This window comes from Sinocyclocheilus grahami, unplaced genomic scaffold (genome assembly GCF_001515645.1).
Source record: "Sinocyclocheilus grahami isolate Dianchi unplaced genomic scaffold, SAMN03320097.WGS_v1.1 scaffold846.1, whole genome shotgun sequence".
NCBI lineage: Eukaryota > Metazoa > Chordata > Actinopteri > Cypriniformes > Cyprinidae > Sinocyclocheilus > Sinocyclocheilus grahami.
The window spans coordinates 281,391-301,954 of NW_015506025.1; the positions used below are offsets into that span (position 1 = coordinate 281,391).

The 20,564-nt window shown below is 38.9% G+C and overlaps 2 protein-coding genes across 4 annotated transcripts; one reads left to right on the top strand and one right to left on the bottom strand.

The window, feature by feature from the left end:
• The first annotated feature begins 1,153 nt into the window (after positions 1-1,153).
• LOC107562886 (coiled-coil domain-containing protein 37-like) lies at positions 1,154-11,079 on the top strand. The gene is made up of 14 exons (XM_016247631.1): positions 1,154-1,320; positions 1,695-1,783; positions 2,080-2,257; positions 3,666-3,733; positions 3,893-4,056; positions 4,287-4,367; positions 4,456-4,658; positions 4,821-4,917; positions 4,996-5,029; positions 5,658-5,812; positions 5,902-6,037; positions 8,183-8,385; positions 8,473-8,566; positions 10,914-11,079. Exons 1-14 carry the CDS (start codon positions 1,293-1,295, stop codon positions 11,025-11,027), a joined length of 1,644 nt encoding a protein of 547 aa, XP_016103117.1. The 5' UTR covers positions 1,154-1,292; the 3' UTR covers positions 11,028-11,079.
• A 167-nt stretch (positions 11,080-11,246) lies between these two features.
• LOC107562893 (zinc finger protein ZXDC-like) lies at positions 11,247-17,801 on the bottom strand. 3 transcript variants are annotated; one of them, XM_016247641.1, is made up of 9 exons: positions 15,893-17,801; positions 15,642-15,794; positions 15,483-15,561; positions 14,816-14,946; positions 14,311-14,481; positions 12,984-13,846; positions 12,576-12,830; positions 12,399-12,500; positions 11,247-11,936 (listed from the first exon to the last, which is right to left on the bottom strand). In XM_016247641.1, exons 1-9 carry the CDS (start codon positions 17,754-17,756, stop codon positions 11,850-11,852), a joined length of 3,705 nt encoding a protein of 1,234 aa, XP_016103127.1. In that variant the 5' UTR covers positions 17,757-17,801; the 3' UTR covers positions 11,247-11,849. The 3 variants fall into 3 exon arrangements, with proteins under 3 accessions (XP_016103127.1, XP_016103126.1, XP_016103128.1); XM_016247640.1 differs by having other exon boundaries at positions 12,984-13,855; XM_016247642.1 differs by lacking the exon at positions 11,247-11,936 and adding an exon at positions 12,013-12,284 and having other exon boundaries at positions 12,984-13,855.
• Between the last annotated feature and the right edge of the window lie 2,763 nt (positions 17,802-20,564).

Below are 20,564 nucleotides of genomic sequence, written 5' to 3' on the forward strand. Positions count from 1 at the left end.
AGAGAGGAGAGAGGCACCATGAGTGCGCACTCTCCTGAAGTCAACAGCAATCTCCTTCGTCTTCTCCACATTTAGAGAGAGATCGTTGTCACTGCACCACCCGGCCAGGCAGCTCACCTCGCTCCTATAGTTTGTCTCATCTCTGTTGCTAATGAGACCCACTACAGTCATGTCATCCGCAAACTTAATGAAGAGGTTGGAGTCTAATTACAATTTGAACTCTGTTACAGTTGCAGCCCCAAAACTTGAATAATGTGTGTCTGCATGTTAGGCAGGCCAAAACACTTTCTGCTTTTAAATATAGTCTTAAAACTCATTTCTTCTCTTTGGCATTGAACTCAGTACGAAATCTGTTTCATGATGTGTTTTGGTTTTATCTTTTGCTTTAATGTGTTTACTGTTTTATTCTGATTGTTTGTACAGCACTTTGGTAAACATTTGTTATTTTTAAAGGTTCTCTATAAATAAACTTTGACTTAGACTTTGAATATTGTCTTTTATGTTCAACAGATGAAAGAAATTCATACAGGTTTAGAACAACATTTTCCTTTTTGGGGTAATTATCTCTTTAAATAGGAGAGAACAGGGATGCTTGTAAAAATTCAAAAGACAAAAACAAACCACAACAACATGCAACAATCACTTGTTTTTGAAATATAAACAATGCCTTATTCTTTTATTTATTTGTTGCGTTTATTTGTTATTTGTCATGGAGAAATAAGACGAAGCCATACCACAACAAATAAAATCTAAAGATTACAAGAAAGGGTGTTTTTAAATAAATGGCACATCCCGATTCTGAATGACTGATATGATATGGTATGTGTTCTAAAATTGTATATAGAGATGAATATTAAAATGTGAGGTTTTCACGTTTTGTATTAATTTCCTGTCCTGAATCAAACCACATGGAATCGCGCGTACCACAGGTTAAAAACCATAAGAGCGATCAATCTTGTGCAATACTGACCCCTATTTTTCGTGGAAAGAATGTTCAAATAAAAAGTTGTCAGGGCAACCAAAAACGCAACAAGGGAAAGATCTCTTCAAACCAGATCATCCGAGTTGCTTTAACTCGCTCGGATCCCTCTGCAGTATTAGGGCCATACGTTAGATAATTAAATTCTAAAAATCAATACTTTACAAACGCTCTTGGCAAGCTTGCTATAGTACATAAACAGACAGAGGCGTTAAACTTTCCAGGACAAACGTATTCCTACAGTAGCTTGCGATTTCACACAAGGCAACGCAGATTTTCGTTGATCTAAAGAGTTATTTGCCGTAGGAGCAACATGTCCTCACCTGAATCATCAGCACACAGTAAGGCATACAGATTTCATTCATGGGTTTTTCATTTATGAGCAGGTAGTAAGAATTAATACGATACATTATTGGTATATTTTTCAAATAATTTTCTGTATTAACAATTCTAACGTGGGTAGAATCTGCAGGGAACTCAGTGGAACTATATCTGCATGTCTTGAAGCTGAAGAAATCAGCCTATCGTTATATATTAGCAATGATTAGGCTAACAATGATTAATGGATGCGTTGCAACGTTAGCTGTTTCAGAAAATGTACACTTGAAAACACAGAAAATATAATTCGCTCTGTATAAAAACTATGCCAATGAAATGTCGTTGTGGTGATAGCAGTATAACGTTACATGTGTGTGTATGTGTTTGTCGGATTTAGAAAGCAGCGATGATGTGAACCCTTTCAAAATCTCTGAACACGACGATCTTTTCCAGATGAGGAACAAAGACAAATCTCAGAGGAAGCTGGTTTGTATAATTTAATGCATTGATACAATACATGCCCTTTAAAGATGTGCGATCTGTAATGAGGGACGCATGAAACTTTTAGAATAGTGAACACAAATAGGTAATTCAATGATATTTAGGTCACCACAATCTTGTATTTTGGTATTGCATCTAATGCACTTACTTGAAATCTGGAGAAGTTAAAAGCACAATCTAAAGTACAGTTACACTAAAAACATAATTTGTGCAACATGAATAAAAACGTAATAATAATAATAATAAATCCAAACATGAAATTCTGCTCTCTGTTATGGCAGGAGCACCAAAGTAAGTTGGCTTTACCTGTCCATGAGAAGTTGACATTTGCTGGCAGAACAAGGGCAGGACAAACTAAACTGAGGAAGGAACTGAAAGAGGAGAGTAACATACCAGTCACACAAAGGCCTACTCATAGACAGCTCCAAATTACGCCCGCATGGAGGGTATCTATGAAAGGTGAGCCACACCATACCACATCTTGTCTGCATCAAACATGGGCCATTCTGTGTCAAATCAACCAAATTTCAGAAACTTTCCCGGAAGAAAGACCAACATTGCGTCGAATATTAAATGTCATGGAGTAATACACTATTTTGAAGATTTGGGGGGGGGGGGGTAACAGTCACAAAGCCCAGAAAGACAGAGATTAGTAAGCCTATTGATAAAATCTGTTGACTTTAGCAATCATTGTTGCATTGAATGCCAATGGTGAAATTATGGGGGGAAAAATGGGGGAAAGTGTGGTTCTTGATCTTTTCTTTTTCATTTTTAGGGCCTTGTGTGGTGGTTCATTTCTAGAGAAATTGGGATATTAGCGTGGCTCCAAGAGTAAATTGTTAAATTTGTACACTTTTTCAGTGGTCAAAAACCAAATGCGTCACTTTGCATAGAGCTCAGAACAAATGCTGAAACTAGAATTGTATTTTGTTTGTCTCTATCAAAACAATTACATTGAACATAACCTGTCTGAGTGCCAAAAATGGTCAAGTTGAGGTACATTAACTCTATCCTCTATTTGAATCAGTTTCAGGGATATTTGGAAGAAGGGATTTTGTTCATTTGAACAGCTTCTGGAACTACCAAGAGTTCAAATATGCAGTATTTTAACTACATGTTTGCAATAAGTTTCATGCCTCCTAGGGCAGTGTGGTTGCTCTCCCCACACATTGTATTCCCATCAATAAGCCAAGATTTTCTTCACCTGGATTATATAAGCATTAGAATTTCCTCTTGTTGTAACATCTGAAGCATAGTCATAGATCAAGTAGTATCCACTGCAATGGGGGAGAATCACTGATAATACCACAAACTTTGAAACATGTCACTTATAGAATATTTATGGCACTTAGTTATGTTCTATGCAATTGATTTTTTGATACAGGGAAACAATATACATTTTTAGTTTCAACATTTTGTTCTATCAGACAGAGCAGTATGAGCTGTATGCAAACATTTGATTTTTGACAACTAAAAATATGTACAATTGAACAGTTTACTCATGGAGCCACATTGAAATCCCTATATCTCTGGAAATTAACCAAATGAAGATACCTAAAGAAAAGTTTGTTAACTAAAATCTAAAAGGATATTGAGATATGTTTAATACTTCCTGAGCTACAGGCATGTAAACAAGAAGTGCTTTTCCCCATTTTTGAACTGTCCCCATTGTCGTATAATGCAACAGATTGCTAATTGACATATAATGCACCAAAGATTGCTAAAGTCAACAGATTTTACTAATAGACCTAACAATGTCTGTGTAAAACCTGTGGTTGAGTTGACACGGAATGACCCACATGTAAACCTACAGCAACTAATATTACATTTTAGCCTAAAAGTACTGTTGTTATTCTGATTTTCTTAGACCCTAATGTTGACAAAGGAGGCATGAATGAATATATCACTAAGAAACGTGAGCTCTTCTTACTGGAGGTAAGATGCCATTTTGTTTTTCTAGCCAGGTAGACATTTGCTCAGTGTCTTTCTTGTTTCCTTTGTGGTTTTGACTGATTTTTCTTTACTCATTTTGTCCTCTATTCTTCTATGTCTGATTGTTTTTGTACACACTCTCTCTCTCTCTCACTCTTTTAGTATTCTCTGGCAGTAAAGAAAGGAGAGATTCAGCTACTGGAGCAAATGGCTGCAGAAGAAGATGTGAAATTGACAAGAGCTGAGAAGTTCTTGGAAGATGACGCCATCTTGTTTGAAGAATTCCTAAAAGAAAATGACAAGAATTCGGTGGAGGCTATCAAAATGTACCGGTCCTACTAACTTCACTTATAAAACGTTAAAAAGAAACAAAAGTACTGTCATTACAATTGTGTTGCTACTTTAAAGTACAATGCTTGAATTAATGTTTATAAAGATTTTTATAAATTGACATAAATAGCAAAGGATTGTGTTTTTTTATGGACATGCGCTAACACAGTAGAATGCGTGGCCTACGTTTATCTTATGTGTAATAAAACCATCAAATGCTGATCAGTGCTGAGCAGGAGATGAAGGTGAAGCTGCAGAAAGTGGCTGAGATCAAGAAGATAACTTCCAAAATGGTGACAATCAAGAGGTATAAGCAAATTGTATGATTATTAGCTTTCCCTAATCCTTTCAATAGGTTTGTTAACCTTTTTTCTCCCCTTAACCTTTCATTTTAGTGACATCTCTAAGTATGAGGACATCCTGAAGGAGTATAAAAAGTATAAAGAGTTTCTGCTGATGCTGTCACCTCCAGAATGGCAGGAGAAACAGAGATCCAAGAGCAGACACTCTACTGACTCCACAAATGCTGAGAGGGATGAAAAACAGACAGAAAAATTAAAAAAGAACAAAGAAAGAAAGACAGCAGAAGGCAGCAAGCGTATGTTGGCAACTTTACAAGCTTTTCAAAAGTTTGTTTAAGAGCAAAGTATAAAATTCATAGAAGACACTGGTATAAATGTTAGATTTTGTCATATGTTTGCTATGGGTTTTTAACAGATTCTTGTTTTCAGGTCTTGTTTTCTTCCATTTACACATATAGGTGGAGAAAGACGAGTGGCTCGAGGTTTTCTATCCTCTCAGGAGGCCAGGGCTTCATCTCAACAAAGTGTGAAGTCCAGCCATCAAGGCAGTAAAATGTATACAAACCATAACATTGAGTGCATTGCTTTAAATGTTTTCAATTACTTACTAATAATACTTGGTTTTCACTTTAGATCTGCACCTGGGACTGACAGCTCGGATTATGAGGTTAATATCCACTAACATTCTGTTGAATTAAGTAGCCAATTTATTATTCATTTACAAATGTATTATTCATTTATATTTTTACATTTATATGTATTGTTGTAAAGTGTAACACATTTATATTTCATGCCTAAACCTACTAACCTGAAAAATGTAGGTGTCAGGGTTTGGCTGAATATCATGGTCCCGTTAGCTTCTGCTGGTAGATCCTGTAATCACACCATCTGCCAGCAGAATACAGCTTTCTCCATTAATGGCTATTCAGGCAGCATATATATTGCTGTATGTGTTGCTATTTGCTAATATTCAATTGTAGCTCTTTTTTAAGCGCTTATAAATGTGTGAAATGAACTTACACTATAGGCCAATGTAATTACACTTATTTTTTTATTTTTCAATTTACATTTATAATTAATTGAATACATCCCTTCTAAAAAGAGAATGTTTTTGAAAAGAAAATTCTTGGAAAGATAAACTTATTCTCTAAACGTATGCTTACCGTCAACGCTCTAATACGCCACTGGCAGTTGACGAACTGCCACTGAGATGAACAGGAATGCTAACAGAGAGTTTTCTTTTTTGGCAGTATAGACCTCCTTGTTTGAAATTACCACTGTGATGTCTCTTTCAGGAGGACCCAGAGATGTTCTTCAAAGAACCTCAGGATCTATTGAACCTAATGACTGAGCTGGAAGAGCAGAACCTTTCCCTCATCCAAAACACTAGAGAGACAGAAGAGGCTTTGGAGGAGTTCAGACAGAATGCTGAACTGACTCGCAAAAACATGTGTGTACCTGTGTGCAACAACATAGATTTTTTTTTTTTTTACATTTATTCAAGTAAACAATGTTATTTGTTTGTTTGTATACATTCAGGGAGTCTGAGTCAAAGCAGCTAAAAGAGCAGATTGGTATCCTGACTGACACCATTCAGAGGGAGAAAGAGAGAGCAGCAGAGCTGGAAATGAAAGCCAAATTGTTCAGCTTTGGACAGTACAAACCAGAGGACCAGGTAAGAAAAAAAATATTTTGTTGTCCTACTTTGTCATTTTCTTTGTAACTTACATTGACAAACAAAATGCCTGTTGATTAAAACAATTCATCATGTTTTCTTTGCTGACATGATTTTGAATTTTTTTGAATTTTTAATTAGCAGTGTGATTCAATCACTGACATCCTGGTAGAACTTTTATTTATAAATATACTGTATATACCTTAAAGAAAACTTTATGAAAACCATTTAAAACCATTTAAATGCAGTGTTAATCATATTTAATATTTAATCATTCTCACGCTTTAACGTGGTAACTTTGGCAGCCTGTTCAGATCTGATCTAATGAATAATGAGTTGTGGAAAGTGTCTGGATAGTATAATCTTTCAGACACTCATATTAGGTGCTTTAGGAACTGACAAATACAGCAAACTACAGTGTTGGGGAACAGCTTAGTCTAATAAAAGACTGTAACATTTGCTGGAGACAAAGGAGTTGAGGAGTAGATCTATGCAGGCAGTTTATTAAAGCTGACATATCATGAAAATCTGACTTTTCCAGGTTTTAAGTGCTATAATCAGTTCCCCGGTGCATCTACCAACCAAGGAAACGTGCAAAAGATTAACCCAGTAACTTTGTTTTGGTAAGCCTTTTTCCGCAAGTGTCTGAAAAAACGAGCGCGTCTGATTTCACTCCCCTAGTGACGTTGCAAAGGGATCTCATTATAATATTACCGCCCTTTATTCTGTAAGTTTCCACCCACGGCGCCGTCATTTTGATTTCGCAAGCGACAACGGTGTACCAGTTCTAATGCCATGGCGAAAGTTTGAGCGAAGCATGCTAACTGTTCTGTCTTTGGCTGCACTGATGAGCACAGAACACTATTTAGAGTCCCAGCCTCAGAGGAGACAAGAGAGCAGTGGATTTATTGATTTATTTACTGTATATTGCTGCTGCCACACAGATCTAAAATAAACATGCAATTTATTTCCCAGCTGTTTACATTCACAGACATAACCGACTGGTTTTGTAACTCATGTGTGTTTTTAAAGTAAACTTGTGTGTGAATGATAACTTAGTTTAGTACTCACATGCTGTGACAGCCGCTTTCTGTCCGTGTGCTTCGGATGTGTGCACTCAGAAAACCGTATATCAGAAGTTTAAACTCGTATGGTTTAAACCGCATGATTTCAGCACGATAAACATGATAATCAGAACCAAAACAGATGTTTTTAGCAGGTATGAGCTGTAATGGCGCAGCTCAAAAGATGGAAAAGCTGGGAAAGGGGGCGGGGAGCAGGAGCTCATTTGCATGTAAAGAGACAGGTACGAAAAACAGCGTGTTTCTGCTTCCACTCAAAATAGGCATTTTCAAAATGATATAATAAATGATATGTGGGGTATTTTAAGCTGAAACGTCACAGACACATTCTGGGGACACCAGAGACTTATATTACATACTGTAAAAAAAGGGGCATAATATGTCGTCTCCTTTAAACTTCAACAAACAACTGAAAAAACTTAAAAACAGACAAACACTAGCAGTTATAGAAATTTGCAAATCAATTCAATGGCATCGTAACAGTTTAAAGCATTGTGATTAAAATTTAAGGAAGTTCTAGAAACTTCTAAAATATGCTGTACATTCAACTAAGTGACAGCAATAACTATAAAAGGAATACAGTATTTAGTTAGTGCTATTCGTCCTTGTGCCAACAGCTGAGTTTTGTATCAAAGACAAAGATTTGTCAATCTTTTTGTTTTGTTTTTTTCTTCTATATTCTATTAAAACATAAGTGCTACTCATTGCTTCTAGAAACAAGCTGCTTAGTTACAATCTTTGCATTGATATTACATTTACATTAAATTTAGTCATTTAGCAGATGCTTTTATCCAAAGCACTTACAAATGAGGACAATGGAAGCAATCAAAATCAACAAAAGAGCAATGATATGCAAGTGCTATAACAAGTCTCAGTTAGCTTAACGCAGTACACGTAGCAAGGTATTTCTTTTATTTTTTTATTATATAATAAATAAAAACAGATAGAATAGAAAAAGAACAGAGCAAGCTAGTGTTAGATGCCTTGATATGACAATAACTTGTCAGTGAAAATCATACAAGTGAAAAACCCAAGTATACAAGTACTGACACCTTTTCCTCAGGACAAGACGCTTGACTCACTGAGCCGTAAGGTGGAAGAGGTGTACCATTGCTGCGTGGGGGAAACTGAAGCAAACCTGACAACTTTGCAGATGCTGACAGCCATTGAGGAAAAATTGGGGGAGCTTCTGGAAAATGCTGATATGATTCCAAAAGACCAAATGAGTATAGCTGAACGTGCCAAAGAGAAAGAGAGGAGAATGAGGTGACTACATCCAGAAATACATCTACATTAAATCAGCAACAGAATCATCTGTATCAGTATGTTCCTCAACTTCTTTTTACTGTTTAGAATGCGTGATGAGAAGATATTTCTGCAGATGAAACAACAGGAGGAAAGACAGAAAAAAGCCCTGGAAAGATCTCAGGCTGAGATTAAGAAAACGGTAAAAAAAAGACAAGAAACTTAAGTTTTACTGCAATAAATGTTGTCTAATTTACCTTTGGCATAAAATCATATTGCAATTGTTTGTCACTATTAAAGGGGATATTTATTTTTCCACATACCCCCCCCACCCCCCTAAAAAACAACCTTTTTTAAAGGGGTCATATGATGCGATTTCAATTTTTCCTTTCTCTTTGGAGTGTTACAAGCTCTTGGTGCATAAAGAAGATCTGTGAAGTTGCAAAGACTAAAGTCTCAAATCCTAAGATACATTCTTTATAAAATTTAAGAGTCATCCACGCCTACCTAAAACGGCTCGTTCTAACACGCCCCCACATGTCTACGTCACGATGTGGGAAGATTTGCATAACGCCGCCCAAATGTTCACGCAAAGAAAGAAGGTGTAACTTTTATTCTCGCTGTAGTATTGTTGTTGCCACCATGTCGTAAAGGCGCTGTGTGTTTCCTTGTGAAAGCAAAACTACTTTGTTTGGCCTTCCAAAAGAGGACGATATCCGCTTCGTCATGCCTGGAGCTGATCTGTGCTGGTCGCTGAGGAAATATATCAACTTCACGCTGTCGATCGCCGGATCGGCTTTCACCGTGGACGAAGCGGAGTCCAGCTCTGGGTCGTCACATGTGGTTGCCGCAAGCCCGCCGGCCGCTCCTTTGTCAAATCCACCGGCCGCGCCGTTCTCAAGCCCGCCGGCCTCCACTCAGAAATCAGTGGTTAAGTTGTATTTAAAACAGTGTTCCAGAACAGTTCAACCCAAATATTCAGATGTGTGCAGCACATTTTATGGAGGACTGTTTCCTGACCCTGGTAGAGGAGACTACAATGACGGCTGTTCTGACTCACAGACTGCAAGTACGTTTTTTATATTTAATGTAAAAAAAAAATTTCAAACGCGAGTTTTTTGGGCAGTGTAGAGTAGCACTTGTTGTTTGTCATTTCTCCAATCACAAATGCAGACATGGTTTTATGTTTACGCGGTACGATGCAACGCAATGTGTAAAAAGACAGTATAAGTCATTATAATCCGTAATTATGTCCCCACTGGATGCAACAAATGCCTCGTTTATAATGGGTTTTAATGTTTTTGTCTCGTCGCTCCGGCCGGACAGGGCATCACAATATGGCAAGGGGCGCAACATTTCCGTCACACACTTGAGGTATTCTGCCAATCACAACACACTGGATAGCTGGCCAATCAGAGCACACCTTGCTTTTCAGACCGATGAGCTTTGTAAAAATCGACACGTTTCAGAAAGGCGGGGCATAGAGGAGAAACAATAATGTACAGTATGTGGAAAATATTGAAAATATTTTTTAACCTTAAACCGCATAAACACATTTCATTACACCAAATACACAAAATAATGTTCTTTTTAGCATATGACCCCTTTAAGTTACTTTAGTTGCAAGTCATGTCCAAATTTGTTACTCCCACATCCTTCAGTCTCTCTTTAGATATGTTTCCATCCATCTATTTTTATCTTTAATTTTGGGATATTGCATAAAAAATGCTGGATGGAAACACCAAGATATGAATGAATTCTAAAAACTGTATGTGCTCAATTGAGGCGAATACATTTGTATCGAGTAACAAAACATGCGCATAAACTATGATGGATACACATTTACTAAATAAATTCCTCAATAGGCAACAAAAAATCACATGAATTTGCGCAATAGGATGGCATAATCTGACTAACTAGTGGACCGATCTCATTGAGCAGCTTCTGAAATTGTGACCAATTGTGACCATTAACCAGCTTCAGAGAACCATGAACATGTAAATGTGTTTCCTAATTAGTAACTTATTACCTTAAAATCTCAGGGGGTACTTCAAGCAAATATATTTATATAATGCTGACAAAAACGCTGTCAATATATATACATGTATATATAATGCTGACAAAAATGTGCATTTTAATGTGTTTGAAAGACAAAAGCTTTCCAAAGACATAGTATAATACACGGTCAAATAACCCACTGAGTGATAGTTCAAATAAAAATGAACGTGTTGATCAGTAGTTGATGCAATATTGAAATGTTGAGAAAACAATTCTTGTAAATCAAGTGGTCAAATGCTGTGTGCCCTCACAACTCTGTGTACTAAACGAGTATTTTTAAATATAATGTGTGACTTTTGGTATGACATCAGAGCAAATCAGACAACACTCGGACAGCTTTCTTCACTGGGGAAGAAGGTTAAACAAAGAATGTCTTCAGAATACATCAAGCTCTTCTATCTCAAATGATCTCTTATCTTATAACATCTTTAAATGATTGATATTGCTTTTCAAACAAGTGGAGTGAGAACAGGTCTTCTGCTTTCTTTTAGTCGGTCAAGAAGCTGATGCCACGCTCTCAGCCTCCTGTCCGCAAACGTGAGTCAAACAAAAACACTGAAGCTACAGACCGGGAGAATGAAGAGTTCCTGTATTTCTTAAGTTAAAATGAGCATGTTGATACTTGCTTGAATATAAATACACATTTATTTCTGTAGATAGTAGGTAACATCAAGTATATTTTCATTCCTTCTTTTAGCAAGGTTTAAATTGTTTTTTTTTAAAGGATATGAATATAAATGAATGTATGAATCATGACCATGCAAAATCTTGTGAAACTCATAAAAGAAACATTTGCTGACACAAACTGGAGTCAAATGTTTGATTTAAATGTAAAATTTTATTCACCTGTCCTGAAGTAAACCAAACCTAATAAATACATTTCAACTGCATAATTTTATAAAAAGTAGAACAAACTTTTTTTCCCCACAAACATTTAACATAACTATATCTGCACTTTACAAAGCCATACAAAAATAGGCATCAGAACAACTGTTTCATAGAGGTGAATCAGGCAAGTAAGTTAAGGTCAAATCAGACTAGATATAAACAGCTCATGACAAACAGTTACACTTTCAAAGACCAATAGTATTTATTTTGGTTAAGAGACATATCAATGATGAAGTCCACTGCCATTTATCTTTTGTGTGCTCACAAATCATTATACTGAAATATGTACTTTTGAAAAGTCACATGATCAAAATTGAACAGAAAACTAAATGTGCTTTGATTTTGGGCAAATTAGCTTTCTGTATGGAACAGTACTATTCTGTCTTCATGTATTAAACAAGAATGCAGTGATTTGCTTAAACTAGATCATGATAAAACCAGTGGAGGCACTGAGAAAAACTACAAGATCATCTGAGAAAACCATAATGAGAGACAGCCTGACATCGATGGTCTTTTAGAAGCACTTTCTGTTTCCACCATCACTCCAAGTCTTGTAAGTTGATGGTGCTCCCGGTGAATTGGGAGTTATCAGATCCATTTTCATCTTCAGTCATGACTGTAGGTTCCTACAAGTGATAATATTTAGATTATTTTATAGGATACTGTATAGAACAGTAACAATTACCAAATTTTCAAAACCCAACAGGACAACTGTATGGCACACAATCTCGTAAAAGATACACATATACATATATATATATCCTCCAGCAAGGATACAGCCACGTCAACAGCATGTAATGACATCCGTTAAATGTAATTTATAAACTATACTACGTAACGAGCAGTTAAAATGCCAACCAGCAGGGAATGCAGACCTCTACCTCGTTACCCATATCCGAATACCATCTCGTGGCCCTTTTTGATTCCACTCCCCTCTCTTTCCCACTTCACGTTCAATCGAACTACTGTCATATCTAAATATTAAAGGTAAATTATGCCAAAAATAAATCTTAAAAAAAACACTCCACTACAAATAATACAGGATACAAAGTGGGGCAATGATTATGAGGCTTAGTTGTTGTATGAACCTGTAGGATGTTGACGGGCAGATCCACAGTGAGCTGAGAATGTGAACACGATGTCTGTGAACTCAGCTGGAAAGCCAAGTCTCCATCAGCAGCAGGGTCATCCTACAACAAACACACTCAAAATCAATGTACTGAACTGAAGTGAGAACGCTTTCAAATTCTTTCCCATCATCTCACCTGCAGCAGCTGAATCTGTACAAATTGTGCGCCTGCCACCGGATCCCGGATGGGTAGCTCACTATTTCCTGTAGCAGCTCCTTCTCCAAAATGAGCACCTGAATTAGTCGGCGGAGCAGAACTGGTGCCCTTTGACCCTTTAGTCTTTCTCTGGCCAGTCTCTGAGGCACATGTGGAAGAGCCTGGACCTTTCCGTTTTCTCCTCTTGGCGAGCTGAATGGCCCTGTAGTCTGTGCGTGCTGAGCCACTGCTCTCCTAATGGAAGAACAACAGAACACATATAGACTTTTGGGTTACCTTGTTTTAAAATCGCTGAAGAACGAACATTTAACCAAATAAAAAGAAAATCAAATTCTATTTTTTAGCTATCAGTTTCAGAAAGTTCAAGATCAACTCTTTATTACTAACCATAACGGGGCACGTGACCGAGGGCAACTCCGTTATTTTCTGTCCACTGTAGGATCCACTGTGGCTGGGGAACACAAACTGACACATCCCTTTATTGCCATCTGACTGAGCCATGACCTCCACCCTGTTTAACAAGGGCCCGACGGCTGTCTCACTGCCTGGCAGGTCAGCCTTTGCCTGCGGAGAGAGTAATTCCGGTACAGGGGTTGCCGCCAGAGCCATGGAGGAGAGCGGGGCGGAGAGAGAAGGAACAAGTGAGGAACTGAGTGCTGGCTGAAGAGCTGATGTTAGTGAGGAAAGAGACTGAGAGAGTGATGAAGAAAGAGATGGTGTGAGAGTAGATGGCGATTCTACAGTCAAGGGATTGCAGGAACTCAGAGTGTGGAGTTGTTCTGAAGATGCAGTACTTTGAATAGTCAGAGCAGTTAGAGTTCCCAGCTCTTCTGGGTTGACTGTTGGCACATCATCCAAATGCAATGTGGCATGAGGCAAAACCCCTCCACCTCCTCCAGCGCCCAATCCAGTGTCTAATACATGTACGCCCATATCTTGCCCAGCCGCTAAAATGAGAGGATCCACAGTTTTTGCCCCATTAAGGGCTGAGCCGACTGATGCTGGATCTATTGTGAGGATTCCGGTGTTGACCAGAGGCATGTCCATGGAGAAGGATCCTGCCCCAGTACTGCCTTCACTGCCTACAGAGACAGCGGTGGTCCCAGGACATGCAGGGATGCTGGAGAAGAGAGAAGACAAGTCCAGACTGCTGAGTTCTGCTCCTGCAGGTAATGATGGGGCACTGACAGCCTGTGAAGTGCTTGTCAGCTCACTGCTGGGGGTGAGAGTGGCTGTGTCGTCCAACTGACTTAACACATCTGCAGAAAGAGGAACAGAACATAATCAGCGTGACAGGACCTATATCAAGTGTGCCGATAAATACATATATGCGAAATTAAAGCCCAGCACTAGATTTATAGTTGGAGCTGTCAAGAGAAATGACCAGAATGACTTTTTCCAGTAAGCTAACTACTAACCTTTCCTCTTCAAAACTGAAGACATACTAACCTGATTTTGTTCTACAAAACACAAAAAAGAGGTTCTGCAATATCCATTCTTCTTATTACTATACAATAAAAACGTGCAGTAATTTTTACTCTGTTCTATGTAAATGAGCAGCACGGATATTCTACCAAATTTTTATGTTCCAAAGAAAAAAATCTGTTTAAGGACAAGAGGGTAAGTAGTCACAATATTTTTTTGGGATGTACTAAAGCTCAATGCCTTGCTACATAATATACAGCTCGGAAGTTGTGTGTGTGCGCGCATGTACCTGGGCTGAGGTTGTGGTGTTTAAGCATGTGTGTCTTGAGACTGCTGCGTGATGAGAAGTGTTTGGTGCAACCGGCAACAGGACAGCGACTCCGCAGACTGACTCCATCCTGCTTGTGCTTCTTAGAATGGATGTAGAGACTACTCCGAGCTGAAAACTTTGCATTGCAACCTGTATATTTACACACAAAACAATTATAAAATTCAATCTGAAATAGAAAAATAGATTGATGGTAGTCACCACGAGAAGATTACATATAGAAAGTGATAGAAAATCATAAAAAGAGAGCATAAATGACTCAAACACACTGTGCTAAACAGTCAGAGCGCTATAGCTGTTAAGGCCCTTTTGCACCAAGCCTGAATACTCTGCACAAAAACATGTGACCCTAAGCCCAAATCTCAATGGCTGCCATATATAGAGTTGCTGCAGTTACACAAATCAGACATTCATTCCTAAGCACCAACTCATTGAAAGCAGTCTGTTCTTGTACTTAAATGCCTACCTTCTACAGGGCATTCAAATGGCTTGGTCCCCAGGTGTGTGATACTGTGGCCCTTCAGGTGCTCAGCCCGTGTAAAGGATTTCCCGCAGCCTTCCTCTGGACATGCAAACCGTCTGTCATCATCGTGCTTCCTGTAGATGAATAACGCCTAATGAATCACTTTCAGCAGTATGTTGATGACTTTGAAACAATATGTAATCTGAAGTTAGTTTATAAGTTATATTTTTGGTCTTTTTTGCCTTTATTTTGAGAGAACAATAGAAAGAGACGGGCTGCAATAGGGGAGGAGAAAGGGACAAGGAAAGGACCACAAGATGGGACTTGAACTCGGGTCGCCCCAAGCACTGCTGGCTATATGAACAGAGTGCTGTTCATGTCATTTTGTCACTTGAAAATGACAATTTAAAATATTCAGTGCACAATGTTACTGTACCTATATTATGGTGGGCACCATGCATTGAAGGGTCTATAAGTTTCAGTATTTTAAAGTGTGATTATTTTTAAGCCTATTTACTATTTATTAATAATGATGAAACTTGTAAAAGCATTTACATTAAACAATATTATTCATAATAACTACAAAAAACTTGTAGGAATGGAGTAATAGTATACACAGCGAACGTACATGCATGTGTGGGTATAAGAGGGTCAAACCTCTGCTTCTTACCGTTTGTGCCGGAGTAATTTGGACATGCTTGTGAAGGTCCAACCGCAGGAATCAGAATCACAAACAAACGGTCTTTCACCTGGGAGGAAAAAATGAGAGGGCAATGCTAGAAAACTGAAGTAATATTGCTTTATTCCAAGTATCCGCTCATTTGTTCACCTGTGTGACTACGGAGGTGTATTTTGAGCCGACAGGCCTTGTCATATCGCTTGTCACAGCCAGGATAGGTGCAGGTGAACTGAGCCATTTCTCTAAAGTGGGTTCTGTTGTGGGAGAACAGGGCGCTGAAAGTGATGAAGGTCTTCTCACATCCTGAGGATGCACAGAAACACCACTATCAGGTTGGTATTACTATCTGCAATGTTGTCAACTTTGGCTTGGGAATTGGTTAAGATATCAAATTAACTCACCTGGGAACTCACACTTATGTGGTCTCTCTGGTTCAAAGTGTGTTCTTTGATGATTAGTGAGTCTAGTGGCGGTGCGAAACCTCTCACTGCATACTTCACAGATAAATGCATTTTCCTGGTCATGTGCTTTAACATGAGCTTTTAGATTGTAGACTGTGGTGAAACGGCGACCACAGTTTTCCCACTCACATTTATAAGGCCGCACTTTGTCATGAGACTGCAGGTGGCGTTTCAGTTTGTATGATGTTGTGAAGGACCAATCACAGCCCTCCACTGTGCACTTGAAGGGACGCTGGTCCTCTGTGTGTAGAACCAAGTGGATTTTGAGATTTTGCCGGGTATCAAAGGTGCTGGAACAGCCTGGTTGGGGACATCTATACTTTACTACTGAACCTTTCTTCATCAAACCCGACACAGTTAATAAGTTTATCGGTTGTGGTTCTTCACAAGTAATTGATTTGCTTTTTGAATTTTGGCAAATACTACTATCATCTTCTACAGCACAAACGGTTCCTTCTTGCTTAATTGATGAGCAAGAATCCAGAATAACACCCATTTCTGATAGCGAACAGTCATCAGCTAGAGTCAACTCTGAATCACTGCCAGCAAATCTGGCTTTTGGCTCATCTTGTAGACTCGAGGCAACATTGCTAATTTTCCCAATGGATTTACTTCCCCCATCATAATTGAGCAACACAAAATCTTCATCTTCTTTCATTCCCAAATGTTCTTTTAAGCTTATCATACCATCCTCCTTGTAAGCATAGCCCTCTGGTGGGGTGGCTAGGGTCAATATTCCATTTTCAATAGTCACAATGATACTCTGATTGTTAATCATGATGGTCCCAGAGAACGTTTCGTGCACATGCATTGGAGTCCCATCAGGACCACAGTCCCCATTACTGCTGGACTCTTGATTTGTGTAATCCATGATATTCATTTCAGCCATTTCAGTTGCAACCCTGTTCTCTGGACCAAATGCAGGGCTATTATTTTTCGTGACACACTGCATCAATTCTTCTGTTGAATGTTCAACGAAATGATTGCAGAGCATTTCTACAGTTGAGACCTTTGGCGTTTGACTGCTCCCAGCATAGTCGTCTGATAATATTGGATCTCTATTCTCTGCCACAAGACAGATCTCATGTCTAACATTTTGGTCTGTTGTCTCAGATCTGGAATTTAAATGACTGTGGCTTGACAAATGTCCCGATTTGGATGTTCTGTTGAAGCTTTCGTTAGAATCTACTGGGGAACTGAGAATCTTTGACTTGGGTGTTGACGATCCATTCTCTTCAGCTCTGTATTGAAAGCTCGTTTGTTGTTCCTTACTGTCATCTTCTTTATGTACTATGTTAAAAACCACGTATAGTTCCTCTGGGCTCTTGTTCGAAGAGGTGGAGGTGTTGCTGAGAATCCTCTCTGTCGTGTGTCTTTGTTCACAGCACTCGGTGTCCAGAAGGGGAAGCGCCATTTGCAGATCGTTGTCATCATGTTCATCTGCCCTCTCAAACTCGGAAGGCAGCAAGTCTAATTCATTAAACACCTTTTGTTTGTACGCATTCACGTCACCGAGTTCTGCATCCGCGGACTGAACATCATATTTGTTATCATGGTTGTTTTGAAGAGGCAGAGCGCAGCCGCTGCCATTTTCCGCAACTCGAAGCGGCGAGGATCTGGCCCGGTTGTTGTTGGCGTCACTTTCTAAGCCCAGCGATCCCGAAAGACCCGAGATCGCATTTTCAGTCAGACGTGTTCTCGCATGAATCCCAGAAGCTGTGGTCTGCTGAGAGAATGTCGTGTGGAGCGGGACGCCATGTTGGTACGGGGTGTTTTTGGTGTCGGTAAGCCCCTGGATTTCCATCTTGGTGTCCCTGTAGCAGCAGCTGAAAGCTCCGCCCTTCACATATGAGTGCCCGATCCTGATAGGCCGGTATAAGGCTTACGTCATACCAAACACATTTTTCAACAGTGGAACATGTTATTTTGTACTGTCAGAAATATGAGACTGAAGGAAGGATTCTAATGCAAAATAGAGGGGGGGGGGAATGCAATTTACACCGACATATATTTTACAAAATAACTCAAGGAATGAATGCTATAGTTTTATGCTTCAAGCTTACGTCATACCAAACACATTTTTCAACAGTGGAACATGTTATTTTGTACTGTCAGAAATATGAGACTGAAGGAAGGATTCTAATGCAAAATAGAGGGGGGGGGAATGCAATTTACACCGACATATATTTTACAAAATAACTCAAGGAATGAATGCTATAGTTTTATGCTTCAGTTCCTTAAAATAACTAATTTGTGGGAGAGAGAAAAAAAAAATGGAAGTAAGTCACTTTTTGATCCACACTCCATACCAGTTGGTGGCGGGAATACACCATTTTGTTGTTTGTCAACCGCTAATAAAATTTCAAGAAGAAGAAGAAGAAGAAACACATTTTTCAAGATCCTCAATTCGATTAAATTCAGAAAAATAAGGGAAAACAAATATAAATTGAACTCACTCTCCTTGAGGATTAACCGTTTTTGGTTCCATTTATGTAATTAAAAGGAGCTAACAATTCAGTTATTTCACTGAGTGCAATGAAAATAAACTTTATCCATTGGGATAAAATTATCTAATTGGCATTAACTGAAAACAGCATTAAGTGTTAGTTTATGTATTTTGTTAGTGTTTGATGTTCTACTGAGTTTAAGAATTTAGAAGAGTTTCTGTTGAGGATTTAAACGGAGCTTGGCTTGGACTGGTGTAGGTGAAGAACCCTGCCGGAAAACCCTAGCCCAGGGGTGCCCAAACTCGGTCCTGGAGGGCCGGTGTCCTGAGGAGTTTAGCTCCAACCTCAATTAAACACACCTGAACCAGCGAATCAAGCTCTTAATAGGCATACTAAAAACTTGAAGGCAGGTGTGTTGAGGCAAGTTGGAGCTAAACTCTGCAGGACACCGGCCCTCCAGGACCGAGTTTGGGCACCCCTGCCCTAGCCTAAACTGGGTTGCTGGTTTAATCTGGTCTTCTAGCCTGACCAGGCTGGAAAACCAACTGAGACAAGCAAACCAGCTTAGACTGGTTTAAGTAGTTTTTTTCCTTTACTCCAAAACCAGTGGTTGCAAATGACAGTGAAGTGATCATTGCACCATATGTTACATACTGTATAGCAGGGTTCCTCAAATCTTGCCCTGGAGGTCAAATGCGCTGCAGAGTTTAGCTCCAACCCTGATCAAACTCAGCTACCTGTGATTTTCTAATGATCCTGAAGACATGATTAGCATGCTCATGTGTGTTTGATTAGGGTTAGAGCTAAACTCTGCAGGAAAGTGGATCTCGTGGGCCAGCTTTGAGGATCCCTGCTGTATAGTAATTAAAGTAAGCATACTTAACATGCATTACTGCTAGCCAGTTTACCGCAAGACACTCATTTAAGATACTTTGACATATAATCTCTCTCTTGGTTAGGCTAACTCAGTTAGGTGCACTAGGCTTCTGCCACACAAATCTTTGTCATTCTTGCCACAGAAATAGCATGAAATCCTGCATGCATGCAGAACAGTGGAAAGCTAGATGAAGAGCTTTTTCTCAGCAAAGAGAAAAAGCAAGGCTTGAATGTAATCATGGCTGGAAAACCAACTGAGACAAGCAACCCAGCTTAGACTGGTTTAAGTAGTTTTTTTCCCTTTACTCCAAAACCAGTGGTTGCAAATGACAGTGAAGTGATCATTGCACCATATGTTACATACTGTATAGCAGGGTTCCTCAAATCTTGCCCTGGAGGTCAAAGGCGCTGCAGAGTTTAGCTCCAACCCTGATCAAACTCAGCTACCTGTGATTTTCTAATGATCCTGAAGACATTGATTAGCATGCTCAGGTGTGTTTGATTAGGGTTAGAGCTAAACTCTGCAGGAAAGTGGATCTCGTGGGCCAGCTTTGAGGATCCCTGCTGTATAGTAATTAAAGTAAGCATACTTAACATGCATTACTGCTAGCCAGTTTACTGCAAGACACTCATTTAAGATACTTTGACATATAATCTCTCTCTTGGTTAGGCTAACTCAGTTAGGTGCACTAGGCTTCTGCCACACAAATCTTTGTCATTCTTGCCACAGAAATAGCATGAAATCCTGCATGCATGCAGAACAGTGGAAAGCTAGATGAAGAGCTTTTTCTCAGCAAAGAGAAAAAGCAAGGCTTGAATGTAATCATAGGTTTAAAACGGATTATGATATAAATTATACCTGAATGTTTTACATGCGTTATGTACATTACATATGGGGATCATTTCTCACAGCTACATTTGATTGTGACAGTGCAGTCTTTTAGTGAAACATTCTCTAAAGAAAAAACACATCAAATAGGCCTATGCAGAACAATGCATAATTATTTAGTAAAGCAGGTGCTAAAACAACCCAGATAATGTGTGCAACATTGGGTCCTATTCATTCTTGGATTTAAATTCTTCAAAAAAAAAACACCCACTAGATGTGGCATTTATGATGCTTCACAAGTCATTTACTAAATGAAATAACATTCAAAAGCATCCTTGCCCTGGCCAACCACACTTAGTTTGATAAAGGTACATTTCACTTGAACAATTAATCAAGTGCATTTGAATTGGTATAAGTGTTTCCCAATTATATCCTTTTGTTATCTGATGTTTTTCAAAGG

What these genes read in the sequence shown, in the direction of transcription:
- LOC107562886 (XM_016247631.1), top strand. Translation starts at nt 1,293, where the DNA reads ATGTCCTCACCTGAATCATCAGCACACA. An exon ending in AGCCATCAAGGCAGTAAAAT is followed by an intron (nt 4,918 to 4,995) that starts GTATACAAACCA and finishes TTTTCACTTTAG; the next exon opens with ATCTGCACCTGGGACTGACA. An exon ending in GAACTGACTCGCAAAAACAT is followed by an intron (nt 5,813 to 5,901) that starts GTGTGTACCTGT and finishes GTATACATTCAG; the next exon opens with GGAGTCTGAGTCAAAGCAGC.
- LOC107562893 (XM_016247640.1), bottom strand. Translation starts at nt 17,756, where the DNA reads ATGGAAATCCAGGGGCTTACCGACACCAAAAACACCCCGTACCAACAT. An exon ending in ACATAAGTGTGAGTTCCCAG is followed by an intron (nt 15,795 to 15,892) that starts GTGAGTTAATTT and finishes GTGCATCCTCAG; the next exon opens with GATGTGAGAAGACCTTCATC. An exon ending in TGCCCGTCAACATCCTACAG is followed by an intron (nt 11,937 to 12,398) that starts GTTCATACAACA and finishes TATCACTTGTAG; the next exon opens with GAACCTACAGTCATGACTGA.